This window comes from Haliaeetus leucocephalus, unplaced genomic scaffold, assembly GCF_000737465.1.
Source record: "Haliaeetus leucocephalus isolate CR32 unplaced genomic scaffold, Haliaeetus_leucocephalus-4.0 Scaffold906, whole genome shotgun sequence".
NCBI lineage: Eukaryota > Metazoa > Chordata > Aves > Accipitriformes > Accipitridae > Haliaeetus > Haliaeetus leucocephalus.
Genome location: NW_010973342.1, coordinates 781,058 through 801,103, shown reverse-complemented (window position 1 = coordinate 801,103; position 20,046 = coordinate 781,058). Strand labels below are relative to the sequence as shown.

General features: G+C 39.2%; 1 protein-coding gene across 1 annotated transcript in view; it reads right to left on the bottom strand.

Annotated features, from left to right (window-relative positions):
- Window positions 1–20,046, bottom strand: part of STK32B (serine/threonine kinase 32B) — a 147,586-nt gene that overhangs the window by 82,618 nt on the left and 44,922 nt on the right. Inside the window, exon 4 of the mRNA XM_010583545.1 lies at window positions 3,001–3,174. Within this exon, the coding sequence (XP_010581847.1) occupies window positions 3,001–3,174 (174 nt within the window). The remainder of the gene's footprint in view (window positions 1–3,000; window positions 3,175–20,046) is intronic.

Genomic DNA, 20,046 nt, shown 5'->3' with positions numbered 1-20,046 from the left:
GATTAATAAAAATGAAAAGTTTCATAAACACACCAGAACAATAGTGGTTTTTACACTATTTATGGATAAATTTGTCCCTGCAGAAACAATACTTCTATTGCTGAAATGATTGCCACGTTCAAAGTACACAATGCTAACCACATCAGCAAATACAGAGGTGTTGCAAGGCATCTCCAAGGGGAACTGGCATAGCACTGATCTGGACACTTCTACATCCATTCATACATGCCTGATAATTTCTGTCCCCTTCATTACCACTTCCTCTTATACTAGACTCCTGGGGCTGCAGATTAACCCTGAAAAAAATTGTTCTGACATGTTGCTGGATGCAACAGTAATGGAAACCTGAACACATTTCATACACATCTGTAAATATTGAAGAGGAGTTAAGTTCCTGACTCACACATCATATATTCAGCTCTTTATAATACTGCAATTTGAAAATCCACCTACCCAGTCTGATGAATCATTCAACTATTCTTTCTTTGTAGCCCAGACATAATTTAGTAGGGGCTCTCTCAATGACTCTGTGACTCACTAACCTTTTTTCCCCCTTTTGCTGCCAATGCACTCATTTAAAAATGAAAGATCTAATACAGTTTTGTAGGTTAGTGTGTGAATGCTGGCTGGAAACATTTGGTCACAGTGATATTGCTGAGGTCTGCTACCACGAAGTATAAACACCAACCAGCTCACTGGTCTCACCTCTGATCGAGACGGTGTGTTTGCAATGATAAAATAATGGCTACAAGTCTCCTCACTGTGCATCACTGCTGGCTCAGCTCCTGAGCCAATTTAAATCAGCATTGCACTCTTGATGCCAGCCATGCCGCAGAGATTTATGGCAGCTGAAGACCCGTCCCACAGAGTGCTGTTCCAGGTGGTGGCGAGGCAGAAGGCAGAATGTGCTGGGACTCTCCTGGCTAAATAATGTGTTCACCGGCGTGTGGATCATTTGGGATTTTATGGTAATTGGTGGGAAGACGAGAGACGAAAGGCTCCTTGTGCCACAGTTGGGTGATTCGGGCAGTAAGTAAGTAGTGAAGTGGGAGAGCCACGCTCAGATCTCAGGTGAGCCAGCTTCAAAATAAACTTCTCTTCTATAACACAGCAGAGTTCTGAGCCAGACTCTTTATACCCTAAAAAATAATCCTAGCAAGCCAGGCAGTAAGATCTGCCACAGGCTAAGAAACAGGTATTTTGACACGTCTGGTTTTGTAGAAACTTTTGGGGTAGAGTAAAAGCAAAAACCAAACCCCAGACCTTGCCTCTAAATCGAGCCAACAACCAGCTCTAGACCCTTCCTGCCTTCCCCTGCCTTAGTGCAAATTGACAAGTATTGAAGCCAGTGGTGTTACTCTATACTACAACCAGTGCAAAAGAGAAAAGTAAGCAAAATCAAGTGCTTACAAGTCATGATTAAGTAATACAGAAGAGAACAAAGTGTCTTGCCCAATTTCACAGTTGGACCATGGCAATGCAGACACTGTCACATATAAACAACCACGGAGACTTCAGTCCAGCCCTTCATTCTCTTAAGACATCTGCCACCTTTCACAGGCTTTTTTGTGAAACATTTTTAAGTCACAGGCTTGTAGCAAAATACAAGTTCTGATTACGAACTGGATTCTCTCATGAATGTTTTGACAGCCTATTTGCATAAAATGTCTCGTCATTAAAATGAGGGTGAGAAAAATGCTCATCAATTTGTTTTTCACCAAGAACATTCCTTAAGGCATAGAAGGAAAGGTCAGCCAAAATTCTGAGTTCCACCTTTAAAATATTCTCTGAGAAAGGAAAACGTATGCAAAATACATGGAAATGCTCTAAAATAATAACAGTGTGCTAAAGATACAAAATTTCAGAAATTGCCTGCAACATTTGTAGGAGTTTTAACTGCAAGCAAAACAACTGTTGCAACGTTTACTTGAATTTTGTCTTGTGCAGTTTCAGTAATACAGAACACCCATATACTACTGCACCTCAGATTAAAGAGACTTCGTATGGACCCTCCCTCTTCAGAAAGTCAGATCATACTTTTTATTGGTTCTTTATTGCAAAATCATGAAGCAGCTCTGGTAGGTGAATGGGATGAGAACTCTTAGTATATTTGGAGGAATTTTTTTATACTGGACACTGGAAGATCTATGCCACAGCTTCGTTTAGTTTGGTCTCTGAAACTCACATCCAGCTTCATTAAGACAGAAAACTGATAATTTTTATATTCAGACCACTGTAAATCAGGAAGGAATACCCTGAATTTAGCCTAAAAAGAGTAAAATGCAGGCTCAAGCCCATATTTTTATAATTTCACAGTTGCTGTGTTAACATAAAAAAAGAAGTTACCCTGCTGCTTCAGTTAAATGCCAAATTGTTTAAGGAAAACAAGCAGACCCTGATGCTTGACATCTTTTTTGACGTGAATACTGATTGCCAGCGGTAAGGCAGTAAAAATAACAGATTGTTGTAATCTAAGAAGTGCAAAAAGGATGCACCATCTAATACTGTTCCAATTTATTTCTACTATTTCTTTTATTTCCCCAACTCTCTTCCTCCTTCTGACCTTCATGCAGATTCTGCAAATAAACAAATTATTCTTTATTCTCAGCCTTTGGTTTTGTAACCTTTCCCTGATGTTGTGTGAAGTTCTTGCACTGGATTACAACATTTTTGTGCTCAGGAACATTGGGGCAATGAAGAACTAAAAATAAATTAAAAGCAGCCACAATGCTGTTATGGGTTGTATTTAGTGTTTAAAGACCATAGTAAAAAACATACATCAGAGTATGAGGTCAGAACAAGAAAAAGGTAGTATGAGAAGGATATGGGGCTACTGAATGGTCGAGGGCAGAAAGAAAATATTTTAAAACACCATCCTTGGATAACAATGGAAACTTTTCAGAGATTTTGAATAAACAGAACCATGTAATCAGATATGTGATAAAAATCCTCTGCCCTACCAAAAGAAAGCAGCCCATCCGTCAAATGAAATTCACTCACCTGTGAATGATGTGGTATCTCTGCAAATAATCCAAGGAAAGCGCCAGCTCACAAATGTACAGCTTAACAGTTCCTTCATTAAAGTGGACATTCTGCTGCAAATGATAACGCAGATCACCTCCGAGTAAGAGATCAACCACCATGAACATGTCTTCTTCGTCTTGAAAGGAATACCTGGAAGAAAAAGTTACAGCTGAGATCTCAGGGTCAGTGACGCAGCCACAGCCGTGCCCTGGGGTAGCTCTCAGTAAGTAGATCTGTTCATGGTAAATCTGTGATTTCTCAAAAGGCATACACTGATTTCTCACTGCTGTGATCCAATCCTGCAACCAGACTTTGGTTGTGGTGGCACTCTCTGCATATTCAAGGCAAGCAGAGCTTGAACTGCTGCTGTACTACTATCTTGTATTAACCATAGATTAACACCTGAATGTTGAGAAAACAGTACCTAAAATACCTTTCAGGTTTTTACTTTTTTTAAATAACCATATACTCATTCCGTTGCCAAAATGGCTTACTAAATAACAGCAATAAAATGGAAGGCCTTGAAACACACTTGGTATTCACACACATACAAGCGTAGCTCAGTGCCTGTGGCAAGTATCCTGGCAGGATGGAGAGCTGCTGTCCCGGGATTATTTTCCAGATTCAATAAATATACACAATATTCTATTAGCTGAGTATTTTCTACAGCTTGCAGTGCAGCTCCAAATTCAGTAAGAAATAAAAAGTGTAATTTTACTGCCTAACCATACATATTTTTTCAGTCTGCAACTTATATCTTATAAAATGACAGTCTTCATGGTTACTGACTGAATTCTTCTGGACCCTTTCCCAGAACTGCCTGTTGAATACTCTGAGGACCAAATGCTGCCCTGATTTAAATCCTGTAAATCCAAAGGTGTAGCCAGCCAATGTATAGTCTATATACACTGCTTGGGCAAGCAGGAATTTCCATGTGTTTCTACTTACCTTGGCTATGCTGCCATTGCTGTTCATTTCTGATCTGCATAAACTGACAGAAACTCTCTGGTTTTCATTTCTGAATGCAGCTGTCTAAGATACAGTATTTTAGATTTCCCAAATGGGGAACACTGAATACCTTACTTCTAATCTGAAGTCACTCTTCTCTTAGAAGTTGTTTTAGAATTAATTTTGATGTGAAGTTACATTAGCTTATACCAGTTGTGGATATGAACTGCTGAGAGGTGATCCACAACGATAGTGCCTCTTCCATCACCTTTTCTCCCATGAGATGTGTAATACACATTGGCTACAGATGTGATTCAGTTGTCCTGAACTGTAAAATATATGCTAAGGAAATGAAAAAGAGTGGGCTTCCAGAAAATCTGTGCCCACCCTCCCCCCAAAGGCAGAAAAGTCTATATTAGATTATTTTAATTGACAGTTACATACAGTTTCACTTTCAATCCTAGGCTTGCACTTTCTGAAATGAGGCGCTGCTTAGGGGTTGTCACAGATGGCTCGTTTTGAATTTAAATGCTTTCTATTCTTTCCGAACACAGTTCTGAGAAGCCAGTGTCTCTAGGTACTCTGCTCTTCTGTTGCATTTCTGTATGCCTGCCAAATGCCAGGAGGGGAAAGCCATTTTATTTGCATTAAGTTTACTTCTCAATAAGTCAAATCTCTGAAGCAAAATAGTAAAGTAGGCGGCACATGGTGTCTGCTCGCCTCCAGAGACTCAGAATTTCATAACACACACGTTAAAAAAACAGAAGGCTTCAATTATATTCAAATTACTCTGAATGTTGCACATTATTGAGCCTGGAGCAATTGCAAAAGGAAAGCTTAAATACATAGTTATGTTTAAGATATTTTTTTTCTTTTTTGTCTCTGCTGTTATTTTAAATGAAGTAGTTGTAGCATTGAGCAAATGTAATGAGAGATGCTATTTTTTCCTTCAGTTACTGCTTGAGTAAAGTGTAGATTTTGCCTGGTTTCTTTTTATATATATAAAAAAAATCCAAAATTAAAATTACAGATTGAAAACTCTACTTAAATGTATAAGTGAAATATTGTGTCTAGTCTGAGACTAAAGAGCTGTCCTGGTGTCTAAAATCATATGATTACATGTCAGTAGAAACGGTTCTGATGCAACTCTGGTCTTGAGAAGGAAAATGTCCCGAGTCATTTTTTCAGTGATTCAGCCACCATAAGGCAGAGGGTGAAGGCAGGGTAAAGAGTGACTGCTGTGAACTTGCTTTTAAATTCAACAACTGTTCCCTTTCGTGGGAAAATTATGAGTGTGCTCATACTGTTTCAAAGTGTACCCATGAATGTTTAGTCTAGATAAAAGAGCCATTAGAACAATCCAGAAATAAATGTGAAATCTTATCCATATCCAGGTGAATGATAACACTTGATCAAACTGGGTTTTCACTCTGAGCATTTGTTTCTGCTGAGGCACTCTGGTTTCCTCTGCTTGTGAGTGGGGAGCGGAGGTCCTCTGTCATCGTCCAGGCAAACTTTTGGTGCATCTGTGAATTGCTAATGATTTAAAAGAGAGATCAAAAAGTTGAACTGGAAAGAGCTGGTACTCTATCCCATTTCATTATGTCAGGAAATAATACTCTTTGCATAGAAGAGCATGTCTACGGTCAAGTGCGGAGGGTTGTGCATTAGTTCTGCTCACGCTCCATAACAATGTAAGAGCAACCACACTAGGTCAGACTAGATGTCTAACTAGTGTGGGAGTCACCAGAGAGCAGACACAGGGATGAGCAAAGAATACTATGGACATACAAAAAGCTTTCCTCCAGGACTCAACCAACCTCCGCCCATTCACCGCTCTGGGACTTTGAGGGACTCTGTTTGGCATCTCTGGGAATCCAGGATGGGATGATGAGAGATAAGTTTTGTCCAGGGACCTGTCAGACTCGTTAGTGAATGATTGGTCTCCTGCTACTACACCTTGCCTCTCAAGTAAACGTATTAAGGTAAGTGCAATCCACACAAACAGAGCTACAAGGCTTCCAGAGGTGACTCTACCTCTAGAATAAAGTGTTTTGAACTCAAACAGAAGAAAAAAAAAAAAAAAAGAAAAAAAACCCCAAACAAAACCTGAAGAGATTCAGAAGTATGGCTAATGTTTGCACTCATCAGCCTTCCTGCATTGGCCACTTCTAAGATTCAGCTGGACAGGGTGCTGGGCCATCTTGTCTAGACCATGCTTTTGCCAAGAAAGGTTGGACCAGGTGATTCTTGCTGTCCCTTCCTACCTGGTATTCTATGATTCTATCATCTGTCATGACCTGTGAATGGAGCACAGGCCAGTTTTATTTAGATGTTGAAGCTAGAATGATGCACACTGAGAAACAGCTCTTGAGGAGCTCTGTATATGTTCTCCGGTGCTCTCCTCTTTCACTTGGAGCCAGAGTTTTCTTTCATTTGTACTGATATAGATCTGTGGTAGCTCCACTGATCCTGTCAGAAGTGTTGTGTATACTGCTGTAGTTAAGATATAAGCTGTATAGGCCCAGTTTGAAAGAACAGATACTGTGGATGGATATGTTCAGCACATCAGCAGACTTTTTCACCCACTATAAATTATATAGCACCTGTCACACATCATTATGTTAATCACACGCATGTAGCCATGGATAACGGTTTTTTCCCTGCACAGTCAATCCAGTTGGACCAAACCTGCATGGATGGTGTTTCTCCAACTATCTGGATCAGACCACAGTGCAATTAAAGGTGCTGCAAGACCATTCCAAGAGATTTTCTGAAGGGTAAATGAGTCTATCCCAGTGAAATTATGTGTCTATGACCTAGAGGAGAGCTTGGACACGGCAAACAGCAGAAGGTCTCTGGAGCTGATGTCCACTCCACTAAGTAGCCCCTGCAGCTACAAATTTCTAAGCTACTGAATGCAGAGCAGGAGTTGCTCCAGGTCCTGCTGTGCAGCTGGGCACCGAATGGTGTTTCTCCTGCTCTGCGTGAGGGACTCGCAGGACTTGGTGTACCAGCTCCTGACCAGTTTGGTTTGTCATGGTCACAAGCAGTTTAGCCCTCTGTCTCTTTCCCTTACACAAATCCAGTATTCTTTCTTTACACAATAAAATGAAGCATTCCCTTTTAGCTTCTTGCTTTTTCAATATTTCAAGAAATAAGTGGGTTTGATTTATTGGTCTAAGAATTGAAATTGGCAGCAGGTGAAATATTGGCCATGGGAAAAATGAATTTGAAAATATTACTGCAGGTTGGGGAGGGGCTGGTGGCAAATCAGCCCAGTGGAGATTAGTTTTTTGAGTAAGAACTGTAATTTTACTTTTGTAAGCTTCTTATCTGCTCAAAGGCAAATGACATACAAAAGGGCTGATTGTTTTTTGAAGTAAAATCAGAGATTGTTTGGGATTTTTATGTTAACTAGGTAACTGAGAAATACTTACTGAATGAATTATAGCATTGTGACTGATATCGAATATTAATAATACATTACTAAGTTACAATAAAGACAAAATTGTAATCCTGTTTGAAATGAAAAAGTAAATGACTTGGAGTACTTTTGTTTGTTTGATTCTTTTTTGTTTGTTTGTTTCTTTCTTTTTTTGTTTGTTTGTTTTTTTAAGTAGTGTCATGAACCAGTCATAGGAAAACTGTTCTAATTACGGAGCTAGTCTCTGCTTTCTCTTGCTTGAAGAAAAGTTTTAATGCATTAGAGTCAGCTTTCTCCAAATTAAGATAAAATAATAATGCCCCTAGCAACAGTGAATTGGATTTTTTATTATCTTGAGACTGGAAGATAAACTACCATTGAACAAAATCCTCCATGGAAACAAATTTAAACAAAGCACTTTCTAAATAAGTTATATCTGTTCCCATATTTATATCTGTATATTTGTTTTAATAATATCTATTTTTTGTATTTATATCATATTTATATTTATTATTTGTATCTCTGTCTCTTCACAAAAGCAGTTACAGATGAATTATTAAGATAATTTTTCCCCTTTGCATTCCTTCATCTTAGTTAGCCAGGGTAATTTTTTGTTGAAATCCTGCCAGATGAGGCACCCAGTATCCTGAGTTCTTTTTTCATATGTGTTACCTGGGGAAGAGGACATCATAATGGATATTTTATATATGACGTTAATTTAAGAGTAAAAACACATTACAAAAATTTCATCATCAAGCCCAAACCAAACTTCATAAATCTGAGATAATCAGTTAAAGCAAGATATGCACAGTTCAGACAGTCAGATAACACCTCTGCGCTGTACTGAATATGATAAATGATTAAGTCTTGGTAGCTCCTAATTACAAATTTAAAGAAGGATCTTTTTCCAGTTTTCCCTTCATAGCATTAAAGGCAGGAGGTAATTTTTTTAGTGACGTGAAGCCCATAGTGACTGTAGATTTTCCCAGTGCAGATGTAGATGTCCCGGAACAGTGCAAAGCAGAGAGCTGTAGCAGTGCCTTGCTTCCTAACTTTGCAGTCAAACCAAGGAACACCAAGGGCTTGGGAAGAACTGGCCTTGTGCCTTGTGGGTTCCCTCTGTGAGCCCTTCTCAATTCCTGTTGCAGAGCTGGTCAGCGTTGGCCTGGATTAGCAAAGCCTTGAGGAACCTTTCAAACACAGACAGATCCCAACTGGGAAAACTTCTATAAGCCAATTCAGTTTGTCCAAGGGAGAGCAGGCAGGTAATGGTTTGACCCTCTTTAACTGGTCAGGCTGGTTTCCTTCAGAGAAATCATGCTGCTGCATCTGGACTGCCTACTGCAACCTCATGGAGATGTCTGAGCTAGGTCCAAAGAAACCACCTCACCCAGACACAAAGTTAGATGTGGCACGGGGGCATTGCCCCTTTTGTGAAAGCAGAATTTACTACCTCTAGCAAAGCAGGAGGCTGGTCTAGTTAGGCTAGTCTGGCTTCCTGAACCCGAGCTAGCACCCCTGTGTGGTCTTGTGTGAATATACCAGCTTCTCTGGGAAGAGTCAGCTCCACTTACGGTGCTTCACTGGTGTTGCAGTCTTGAGTGTTCAGATAGGGTTTGAATTACCCGAGTTACCACTAAGTCTGTTTGTCAATGAGAATTTCTTCTCTGTAGGAAAGACTGTTCAAAAGTGGACTTTAAACTTCACAAAGGAGTTCAAATGCTGGAGCCCTTATCCCAAAGCAGGCTCTTGGGGCCTGAAGCTCTGATGTTTCCAGGGATCTCCAGATCTCCTAGGATCTTTATCTCACAACAAAATCTACAGAAACAGTAGACTGCCAATGCTATAGCAATCTCCTAGGAAACTATGCCAGTAAGCGGTGGATCCTAAAGGTTGGGGAACCCTTTTTGGGAGGTACAGCAAAGTTGAAAATTGGGACTTTTACTTAAGGACAAGCTTTTGAAAGAAGACCTGCTTTCTGCTGGAAAACCAATGTGAAGCATCATGCTACCACAGCTGATTCTTCTTGGCTTTCACATGAATGAAACAAATTTTTACCAGCAAAATAGTTACTGACTTTCTTTTTACATTATGTATAGTTCTACATGACTCCTAATTTCAAGGAGTCATCTTGCTACATTGCTAAACGGAGGCAATCAATGCTGCAGCTGTATTTGCGTAATAACGATGCCCAGTGAATGTCATGAGCATACTAAGACAAGACTGTTTTCTGCAGAGCTCTTAAGGCTTGCACAAAATAAGAAAGCATCGAAACTGCCTCTGGAGAGAGAACAATGGAAAATGCTATTAGAGTCTCCCTAGGAAATATGAGGTGAAATGGGCAGGGCAGCGCACTCACAAGACTAGACAAGGCGCAGCAAATGCAGCTGCAGGTGAGGATGGGGATGTGGCTGCCCAGCTGCACTGCCCTCTCACCCTTCCAACGCAAGCACTGCTCCGGGAGCTTTCCCAGTTCCTCTGCTTGTCCTCGAAGCTTTCGGGGACAGAGAAAACTCTTCTGTACTCTCTGCATGACACATAGCATAAAGAAGTCACCAGGTACCTAAGTGTCAATAATATAATAACATTTACTAAGATTAATGTTCTAAATAACTAGGATCCCACATCTAACTGGCTTGTACTTTGTACAGCCAGAGTTTATATAAAAAGTGGTTTATATTTTGCTGGGGTAAAAAATCAGCATTTTATCTTTCCTTTATAAAGTAAAACATACTGCAAAAGTATAGCACACAGCCTTGTTACACTTTTTTACCTGAAAGAAGCAAACAACTGAACAACAACAAAAAAGATCAATTCGTAGTCTGTATGTAACTTACAAAAAGCAGTATGCATTAGGTAGCAGAGAATTATAAACAGGTTTTGCTTGATATATAGTAAAAAGGCAATTGCAAAATTAGTAAAAATTCACTGCTTTAACCTCTGAATCTAAGGAATTTTGTGCTTGGAATTAGTAAGAAAGTACATTAAAAGTTAACAAAATCATTAGCACTTATATGCTATAGATTATACCATATGGAAATGTTTGATTGCTAAAGAAAAACGAAACCTGTACAACATTAAAATATAATGTAGCATACAGTACTTAGAATTCAAAGATATTACCAATGAATTTATGAGGCTATAGGCAACTTGCATCATCATCATGTACAGGTGATGCATTATCCTGCAATTAAGAAGATTCTGCCGTAATGTCCTTATGCAAATAGAGGGCATAATTACTGGTTCTGCTCTCACTATTTCTTGATATGTTTGCCTTGCTTTGTTTTTTTTAATAGTCCAATTTGTGTAACTATGTTATAGAATACTCCTCATCCATTGTTAAGCAACAATAGGTTCACCCAAGACTTGCTGTATTGAAAAAGAACAAAATCGCTTAAAGGCCTGAATAATTTGACATTTGCCAAAGAACTGTACACTGAAGAGCTAGGTAGAGGAGAAAAATATAGGTCCAAAACTCTCTGGTATAGGTATGGTGGAATATAATATACGTATAATATAGGCTGGTGTAGGTATCGGTTATAATATAGTATGGGTGCCAAAAATAGTAACTTTGTTCATTCATACATCAAATCTTTACAAACCTGCCTGTGCTGAAAAGGTGTGCTGAAAACTATTATACCCACTGTGACTGGGAATAGCAAATACTTATCTTTGAATTACATATTTCATAAAATGAAATGTTCAAACTAATCAAAGTAATGTCAAGTTTGTGTGTTCTGCCAGCCAGGGACAAGCCTCAAGAGACAAACCCCCAAGATTTATGAACTTCTTAAATACAGGTATGCAAGTATTATGAAGGCATGTTGAAAATGATCCTTCATAATGTCTGTTTTGCTTACATTTCTATAGATTTCTTTTGTCCTTTTGGAAAATGGGTAAACATTGGTTATTGGAGTTTGCAATTTGTGCTTGCAAAATGTTAGGTAGAACTCTATTGTTTCAAAGTGATGGAAATACGTTTATTTCCAAACTCAGAAAGACAAGAGTAATTTCTCCAAATGCTGTTAAAAGACAATTAGTTCCTTTATTTCTTTATAAATATATAAAAATATCTTTTGAGATTATGTAAGAAAACTTTTGAGAACAGGAAAACTCTTCTATAAAGAATTGAGTTTATGCTTATTTGAAATACCTTCTCAAATTCTATTTAGCTCTGCTGTGACCAAATGGGACAACTTAGAAAAAAAAAATAAAAAGTAGCCTGTTGATGCGGTTGAAAGATGCCAAGAATTTCTGACTCAGCAAAGGTAGTAAGAGACATGTTACAGACTTATTAGCATAGTATATATTCATATAAGCAACACCAATTAATATTAACTCCCAACCAGCTAAGGGTTATCAATTACAGACAGTTTAGTATTCATCCACACATGGAGGAAAAGTCTTTTTGTCCCTCCAGGACATTGAGGACACAAGGCCACAAACCCTCTCTGATCTGAGAAGTAACTGCTCATCATTCCCATGTGCACTGCCACAGCATTTGGCTCAGCTCATCATGAGCTGTGCAACCCTGCAACAGGCAGGCAGCAAAGAACGCTAATGAACTCAACACAGAAAAGCAAAATGCAAAACAAATAACTGTTGTTTGTTGATTTACTATGCACTTTGCTTTCACCTAATGAAATAAACCTCATTAATGTATTTTTATACGTATAAACTACAGGTTATTGATCAATGCTCTTTTGAACTGTTCAAGTTCCTTGTGAGTCCTGATCATGTGAGATGGTTTGCCTTAGAGCGGCTTCTCTTTTACTCCTTCAGGTGGCTCTAATCAACGAATGCTTTGCTCTGTCTAAAGGAAGCTTCTTTATTTCTGCCTCTGATTTTGCACATGCTAGCAAAGGATGAGGTCATTTGAGATGTGGGTTATGGTAAGAACTGTGGATATTTTGCTTGTCCTTAATCATGGTGTCTTCTCTGGTATGGTAGAGAACCATGTGATTAAATGTAGGTGGTCGTCTATTAAATTAGAAAGAGTTCTTACTGTTTAGACTGTTTTCTGTTCCTCTAGACTGGGGGTGAAGAGCTTAGAGCCAGGGTTTGCATATGGCCTGCAGTCATGTGAGATACACATATTTTAGATTGTGATTAAGTAGTGTTCCCTGAACATTAAGACAGGTGTGTAGAATAATTTTAGATGGAAGGACTCTCTGGAGGTCAACAAGTCCAATCTCCTGCTCAAAGCAGGGTTAATTTCAAAATTAGATAAGGTTGCCCAGGGCTTTGTCCAGGGCAGTTTTGAAAATCTCCAAGGTTGGAAATTCCACAGCTTCTCCAAGTGTGTTCCAGCCATTCATTGAGTTTTGAAGAGACTTTTTGCTTATATCCAGTTGGGATTTCTCTTGCTGCAGTGTCACTCTTGTTACTCTTCCTTTCAGTGTACATCTCTTTTAAAAAGAGTTTTTCTCCATCTGTTGATATTGCCATCTTTATGTCATCACCACCAAACCATTGGGTAGTGGAAGACTGCAATTAGTTCCCTTCCTCAGCTCAGCAGCATCATGTCCCAGCTCTGCTCTCTAAACCAGGAGCAATGATACTTCTCCAAATTTTGTAGACAAGGGTTGGATGAACTTTTTCCAAGAAAGACCACTGCAGGAGGTAACTTTTGAGATGAGTGACATTAGCTGAAACCTTCACAAACATTTGCTTGAGGCCTAGAAAATTTTGGACAAATAAGATGAATTTTTGGTGCACTATGATTGAAAGTAGAAAAACTACCACACAGCCACATTGCTAGCAACCACTATGACTCTGACAGCATTTTTATTCCAATACATTAAGTGAACCATTTTTCCAAGTGGTCCATCTCTAAAAGTGCTTTCTGACAATTTGTTTTTCAGGAGAAAATTAATTACTTTTCTGGCTCATTTGCTCCTATACTTGTAGATGTAATGGCACAGTCTCATGATAAAGTCTGTGTTTTCTCAAATATTATAGACCAATGATAAAGTAAAACTTGCAAATGAATGCAAAATAGGCTCGTGTCTCAGCCTATTTGTTTAGGATTTTTAGCAGACTTAGATGCAATATCATCAAAGCTCATTTTAATTGTTCTGCTATCACAAAAAGCACGGCAGCTTTCACCAAGTTCACTCAGCTTTACTCTCTGAGTCCAAAGTCAGGTTCATTCTTCATCAATTTTCTTTCCAAGTGTTTTATCTTTCATATCCATTTTGTTGAGGGGATTAAAGAAAACTGTCCGCTATGTCCTGTTCTATGTATAGCCTTCTTTACAGTAGGTACATCACAATTACACGAGAGCTCTATTCTGATTGAGTGAATAAGAGCATATATAGAAGGCACTTGGGATTTACTGATATTCTCATCTGAATGCAGCCTCTAAAATCCATTCAGCTGTGTTGGAGATGTGCTGTGACTTGGCTAATGTTCGTCAAGTTCTTCATTATCATTTTGTTTTATTATCACTGCCAATTTATATCACTTCATATGCACATGGCACTACAGCAGTAGCAATTATTTGTATAGTGCCAACTAGCCTCTCTTGTCCCCTGCTTGTCTCGAACACATCCAATTAAAGCAAGCAACAGACAGCATATGTGAAGAACTCAGAGAAACTACTGACACAAACAAGTGCCCCACTACAAATGCAGGAAACCACTCCCTAAGAAAAGTAAGTTCTTGGGAAAGATGTGGACAAGGAAAAAGCTTATTGGCAATAATGGACTGAAAACATGGTCTGAACTTGAGATGCAAGTCCAGACCTCAGTCTTCAGCTTGCAAAAGTTTTTATATTTGTAAATTATGGTCCATCCCAATGAGTAGAAAATCAAGCAAAGGCAGTAGGAAGCCAGCACGGATGAGCAAGTAAATTCTAACCGAACTTAAACAGAAAAAAGAAGTGTACAAGAGGTGAAAGTGGGGGCAGGTGACCCAGGAGGAACACAGAGTTGCTGTCCAATCTTGCAGGGGTAGGGTTAGGAAAGCCAAGGCTGACCTGGAGTTGAGTCTAGGAAGGGATGTGAAGGGCAAGGAAAACCTGGAGCAAGAAAGACCCTATGTGGAGGAGGACGAGGTTAGGGAGCACTTAAATGAACTGGACATACGTAAATCCATAAGGCCTGATGGATTGCACCCATGAATGCTGAGGGAGCTGGTTGATTTCATTTCTTTGGTCATGGCAGTTGGGAGACATGGCTGGAGACTGGAGAAAAGCAAGTGTCACTCCTATCCTCAAAAAGGGCAATAAGGAAGACGTGGAGAACTACAGGCTGGTCAGCCTCACCTCAATCCCTAGGAAGGTGATGAAGCAACTAATCCTGGAAATCATTTCCAAACACATGAAGGACAAGACTGTAATTGGGAGTAATCAGTACAGATTTATGAAGGGGAACCTCCTGAAGTTCAACAAAGTGAAATGTGCACCTGAGGAGGAACAACCAGTACATGCTGGGGCTGACTGACTGGAAAGCAGCTTTGCAGAAAAGTAGCTTGCATTCCTGATGAACACCAAGTTCGCCAAAAGCCAGCAAAGTGCCTTTGCAGCAAAACAGGCCAATATCATCCTAAATTGCATTAGGATGAGTGTTGCCAGCAGGTCAAGTGAGGTGATCCTTCCTCTCTTCTCAGCACTGGTGAGGCCATATCTGAAGTACTGCATCCAGTTCTGGGCTTCCCAGTCAAGAAAGAGTCCAGTCCAGGGCCACAAAGGTGATTAAAGGACTGGAGCATTTTTCGTACAGGATCTCATCAATGTGTATAAATACCTGAAGGGCAGAAATGAAGAAGAGGGAGACAGACTCTTCTCGGTGGTGCCCAGTGACAGGAGGCAATGGGCACAGATTAAAACACATGAATTCCATCTAAACACAAGGAAATATTTCTTCAATGTGAGGGTTGTCAAATGTTGGAACAGGTTGCCCAGAGAGGCTGTGGAGTGTTCATTTGGGGTGATACTAAAATCCCAACTGGGAACCTGCCTTAGGTGACTCTGCTTGAGCTGGGGCTTGGATTAGATGAACTCAAGAGGTCACTTCAAAACCAAACAGTTCTGTGATTCTGTGATCTTTTCATACAGCACCTAACTGATTGGCTCTCTAAACTGGGGCTACATACAATAAAAGGAGTGTTGAAGAACAGAGTTTGAGCAGATGTTCGTCTCATGGAGAATTTCCTCTGTTTTCCCTCCCTCTTTCTCATAACCTCATTATTTGAGGTTCACAATACTTCTTTTAGTGGAAGATTTTTAAAAAAAAAATAGTTACCAACATTTCTAAATAGAGATAAGCACTAATTACTAAACAAGGATTTCAATCAGACCAAATAACCTAAAATTTCATAGTATTTAACAATAAAGTTTTCCTGGGGTAACAGCAGCTATTGGAAAAAGGCTGTTGCAGGTCTGCACTCATACTTTGATGGAACCCAAAGTTCAGCAGTCAAATTGTTATAGATTACAACAAATTATTTCCAAACCCTCTCTATTTTTAACTTCAAACACAGTTCTGTTTTAGAGACAATTTATAAGAGTCTTTTTTTCAGGTTTATGAACCAAAGAAACATCAAAGTTGCAGCACTCACCATTAAGCTTCAATCATAACAAAATTTAACTTTCAGCACATGAAAAACTTCAATGAATGAAAAACAAATGAACACATTTTGGAGTTAAGAATAGGCATAAGTCTTTGCTGTATATAACCTTAGACACTGCAGTGATTGTATACATGTATCTGTGTGCGTGAGGCACTCTGCACGGCTTGAGAGGTTTAAAATAGCGCTTTTCTTTTTTGTTTACTTAGGCATGAACCAGATTTTCCTCTGAGCTACACAAACCCCTTCATTTTTCCTTGTATGTGACCTAGAAAAAGCAGGTCAAGCTTATCTTGCACATGTACACTTTCTATAGCTATTTGTCTCACTGGAATTGGACAGATTTCCAAATACACCCTTGCCTCTGCCTGACTTCACTGTAGACTAAAACCTCTCTCTGCTACTGCAATGAATGGTTCATCTTCTTTTGTTTTTGTCAGAAATATCCAAATGCTTTTCAGCCAGTTTTCTGCAGAATCTTCTCCACTCCAATACTACCCCTGGTGAATAAAAACAGCCACTCAAAAGGTTTCACCCAAGCAGCTCCTCCTATTTTCTGTAAATAAACTAGTTAATTTAAAATTGCGGTGCTGAAACATAAAGCTTTCAATCACATGCAGATGCCTAATAACATTTGCAGTGAAACCAGACATTTCTCTTAGTATGGTGTACTCCACTTTTTAATTGTGAACATTTCTAAAATGTTAAAACAAATTAAACAAGTTGGACTGAAACACTGCTCACTCTGTTGAATTTTTACTAGCTCATTTCAGGCTTACCTTCCTAATTGCCATACAAGTTGTTTTGCAAGCTTTCCATGCCCAAAAGATGAAACAAAAATCTGAATTGTAATGTGAAGGAAGTAGTGCAGAGCAAATGAAGCTTATTCTCTCTCTGTTGTTTTAACTAAGGACAGAAAGCTGTTTTCAGTTTCAACTTAAAGCTAATTTTTCCCCCCACAAAAATTTCCTTACAATCAATTCTTCTGGAAGGAACATAAGATAACAGTGTGATTTAAGTGATTCCCCAAGCAGCATGTGCATATATGAAATAACCTTTTCTTTTTACTGTTGGTTTTCACCCATACACCAAACCTAAGAGAAATCTTGGAAAACAGAGAAATAAAGAGGGGTTTGTTTGCTTTCTAGAACATTATTCATAGATCCAACTGGGCAAGAACCCAACAACATACTAGAATCGAGTTTCTTAGACCTAGTTTTGCCCAAACCACCTTCAGGCACATTATTAACGTGCTTTGGGTTAGAAGAGTAGTTTCTCTAGGATCACTGTGTAGTAAGCAGACAGTCCTGATCGTAGGAGTGCTGACTACTCTCTAGAGATTCCCTCTTTTTCCAATTGATTACAGAGGTAGCCCAAGGGGACGAGGCTGATGTCTGAAGTCAGCTGGGAAGAATTCAAGTCCTCTAGAGCTTGCCTTTTCCCTTTTGGGAAGTCCCCAATATGATCACTGCATCACGTTCACATGTACATTTTGACCGCTACAGAAAGGTTGATAAATATGACTGACAGTGAACATTTTTTGTTTGATCAGCAAAAAGGCAAATATAAAATAGCATTTCTGACTTATGCTGGTTGTAAAAGTGCTAAATTCCTTCCTTTAACTGTGGCGCATATCTTGCTTCTGATCACTTAATTGATTTTACATTTAGCTCCAGGAAAACAGACTTTCATCTATTCACATTAAAAAAAGAGGACAGGGTAGAGGAGCAGAGAGAGGTTTTAGTCTACAGTGAAGTCAGGCAGAGGGAAGGGTGTATTTGGAAATCTGTCCAAAGTTGCAAATGCACTATGTTATGATGCATAATCCAATAAAAAGGCAAATAATGAAAAATTCCCTATTTTTCTGTCTCTGTTCCTCAACCCTTTCTGAAGAAGCTTTTGGTTAATGTTCAATTTCATGTAAATGACACCTTCTTTAACAAGAACAAGTTCTACTGCAAGGAGACATGGAAAGAGTGAAGAGCCCTTTAGGTTAGAGAACCTGAAGTAAGAAGGAGATCCTTTAAGGCAGTTATAGGAATAAGTAAAATTAAATAACTATATGTATATATGCACTTTCCTTGTGCCTTTTTTTTTATTTTTATATTGCTATCTCTACATTATTACCAGCATATCAGTGAAACCTAAAAGAAGAAAAGTTGCTCAAAAATCTCTGTTTAACACATCTTACTCCCGTATAATGATAAGCAATTGAGTTGGCACACATACTGTAGCGGTCAGACACACAGCTGGTCACAAAGTAACCTGCGTTGGCTCACATCACCATTAGGATGGAGGTTAGGACATATCTATGGTTCTTTCTCAGCTGGCAGCCTTTTAAACTAAATTAATTTGAATACAAGCAGTCGGATAACCAAACCCCAAGATTCTTAGCGTTCTGTTTCATGGCAGTTCTTGTGCCATACTCATTACCACAGGAACTGAGGAGCTTCTGTTATCTGCCACATGTTCATGTCCCCTCCATTTCTTAATATGTGAAGTGGAACATCTTCCCTTGGCAGATCTTTTGGGTCTTTTTGTTTTGTGAAATGCACAGCACTGTGAGCACTATGTTAGGAAAGTTCTTCCATGCTCTCAGCAGAAACAGAAGAGGTTTGATACAGTCCTCAGATCCTGGGGAAGACTATATCTCTAAAGAAAAAAGGAAAAAAACCTTTTACTGCATTACTTTATCCAAGTTCAGTGCCATGAATTAGCCAAATCTCTGAGTAAGCCAGTGCACTGTATGGCAGTCCAAGGCTTAGAAAAGCATCTGGGAGGATGGCAGCCAGTGCTAGGTTAGGTCTTCCTCACATCATCCTCCAGGCAGAGCACCTGGTACAAATATACCTGTCAGAGAGGATGTGCTTCTTTGGGACTGTCTACCCAAGAATGGGATTTTATGATGGCATCATGTGAAAACAGTAACTAACTCTAATTCTGCCTGTTTTGTCTTTGTTTAAATTTTTTGGGAAGTATCATCAGTGATTCACTGTTTTTTATTCATTGTGACTGCCACCAAAGAGCAATATTTTTGTCATGGCAGAATTTCATTTTAGAATATGAATAATCAAATCTTATTGCCACTCTTAGATTCAGCATCTTGTTTTCCCAATTCCAATTATAGTCACAATAAATGTTAAGATTTGTTATAAAACTGAGATAACTCTTGCCTTCCTAGTTGAGTTTATCAAGTTGATTCAGAGCAATCACAAAGAGGGAACTTCAGTTGTCAACTACTGTCATTCTACCTCACCCCAGACATTTAAATTTATTCTGCAAAATTGTCTGTCAAGCCTTCAAAGTTTACTCTTCTTTTTTTAATTTTAACATGGCAGAGTGATGTTATTTGCGGTAACAGTGTTTAGTTTGACAGAGGTGCAGAGAGGAGGAGTATGTCAAACTGTCAGGAACAAGGGAGAGACCCCGATGACAGCAAAGAAGATCACCTTCGAAAGCAACATTGCACTAAGAAGGGATCATTAAATTCAGGGCTGTACCCAGAGCCTATGTCATCAGGGGTCTTGTCTCCTGATGCGAACAGGAGCAGATATGAAGGAGTAATACTGAAAGAACATACTTCCTTGCATGCACTACTTCCCAGCTTCCACATGTAGGGCTTCTTGAATCACTATTTACATATTAAAGATACAACAAAATACAGCAGATATGAATTGTTTCCAACAGCTTTCAATGGGCTTATTGGTGTCTGTCAGGAAGACTTCCCTGGCTGCATGTCGTGCACCACTACAGGCTTCCTGCCAGGAATAGGTTGTATTATTGGTCAAGAAGATAAGACAGGGAATAAGTTGGGTGCAATTGTCACGGATGTCCAAATCTACAGCTGAAGAGCTACAGTCGTTTCTCTGTATTGCTGAGCTAATGGCTGAACAGTTGCTTTTTCCAGTGGCTCAGTAAGACAGGATGAAGTGGCGCTTCCTTTCCTGACCTCTCGTGCCTCAACACACGTATGGCCTGATCTTACCCTGAATCTCTCTCAACCTGTTTCTTTATAAATAAAATAGGAGGGGGAAGGAAATTTAAGCAACAGTGCTTCAAAATTTGGTTCACTGATG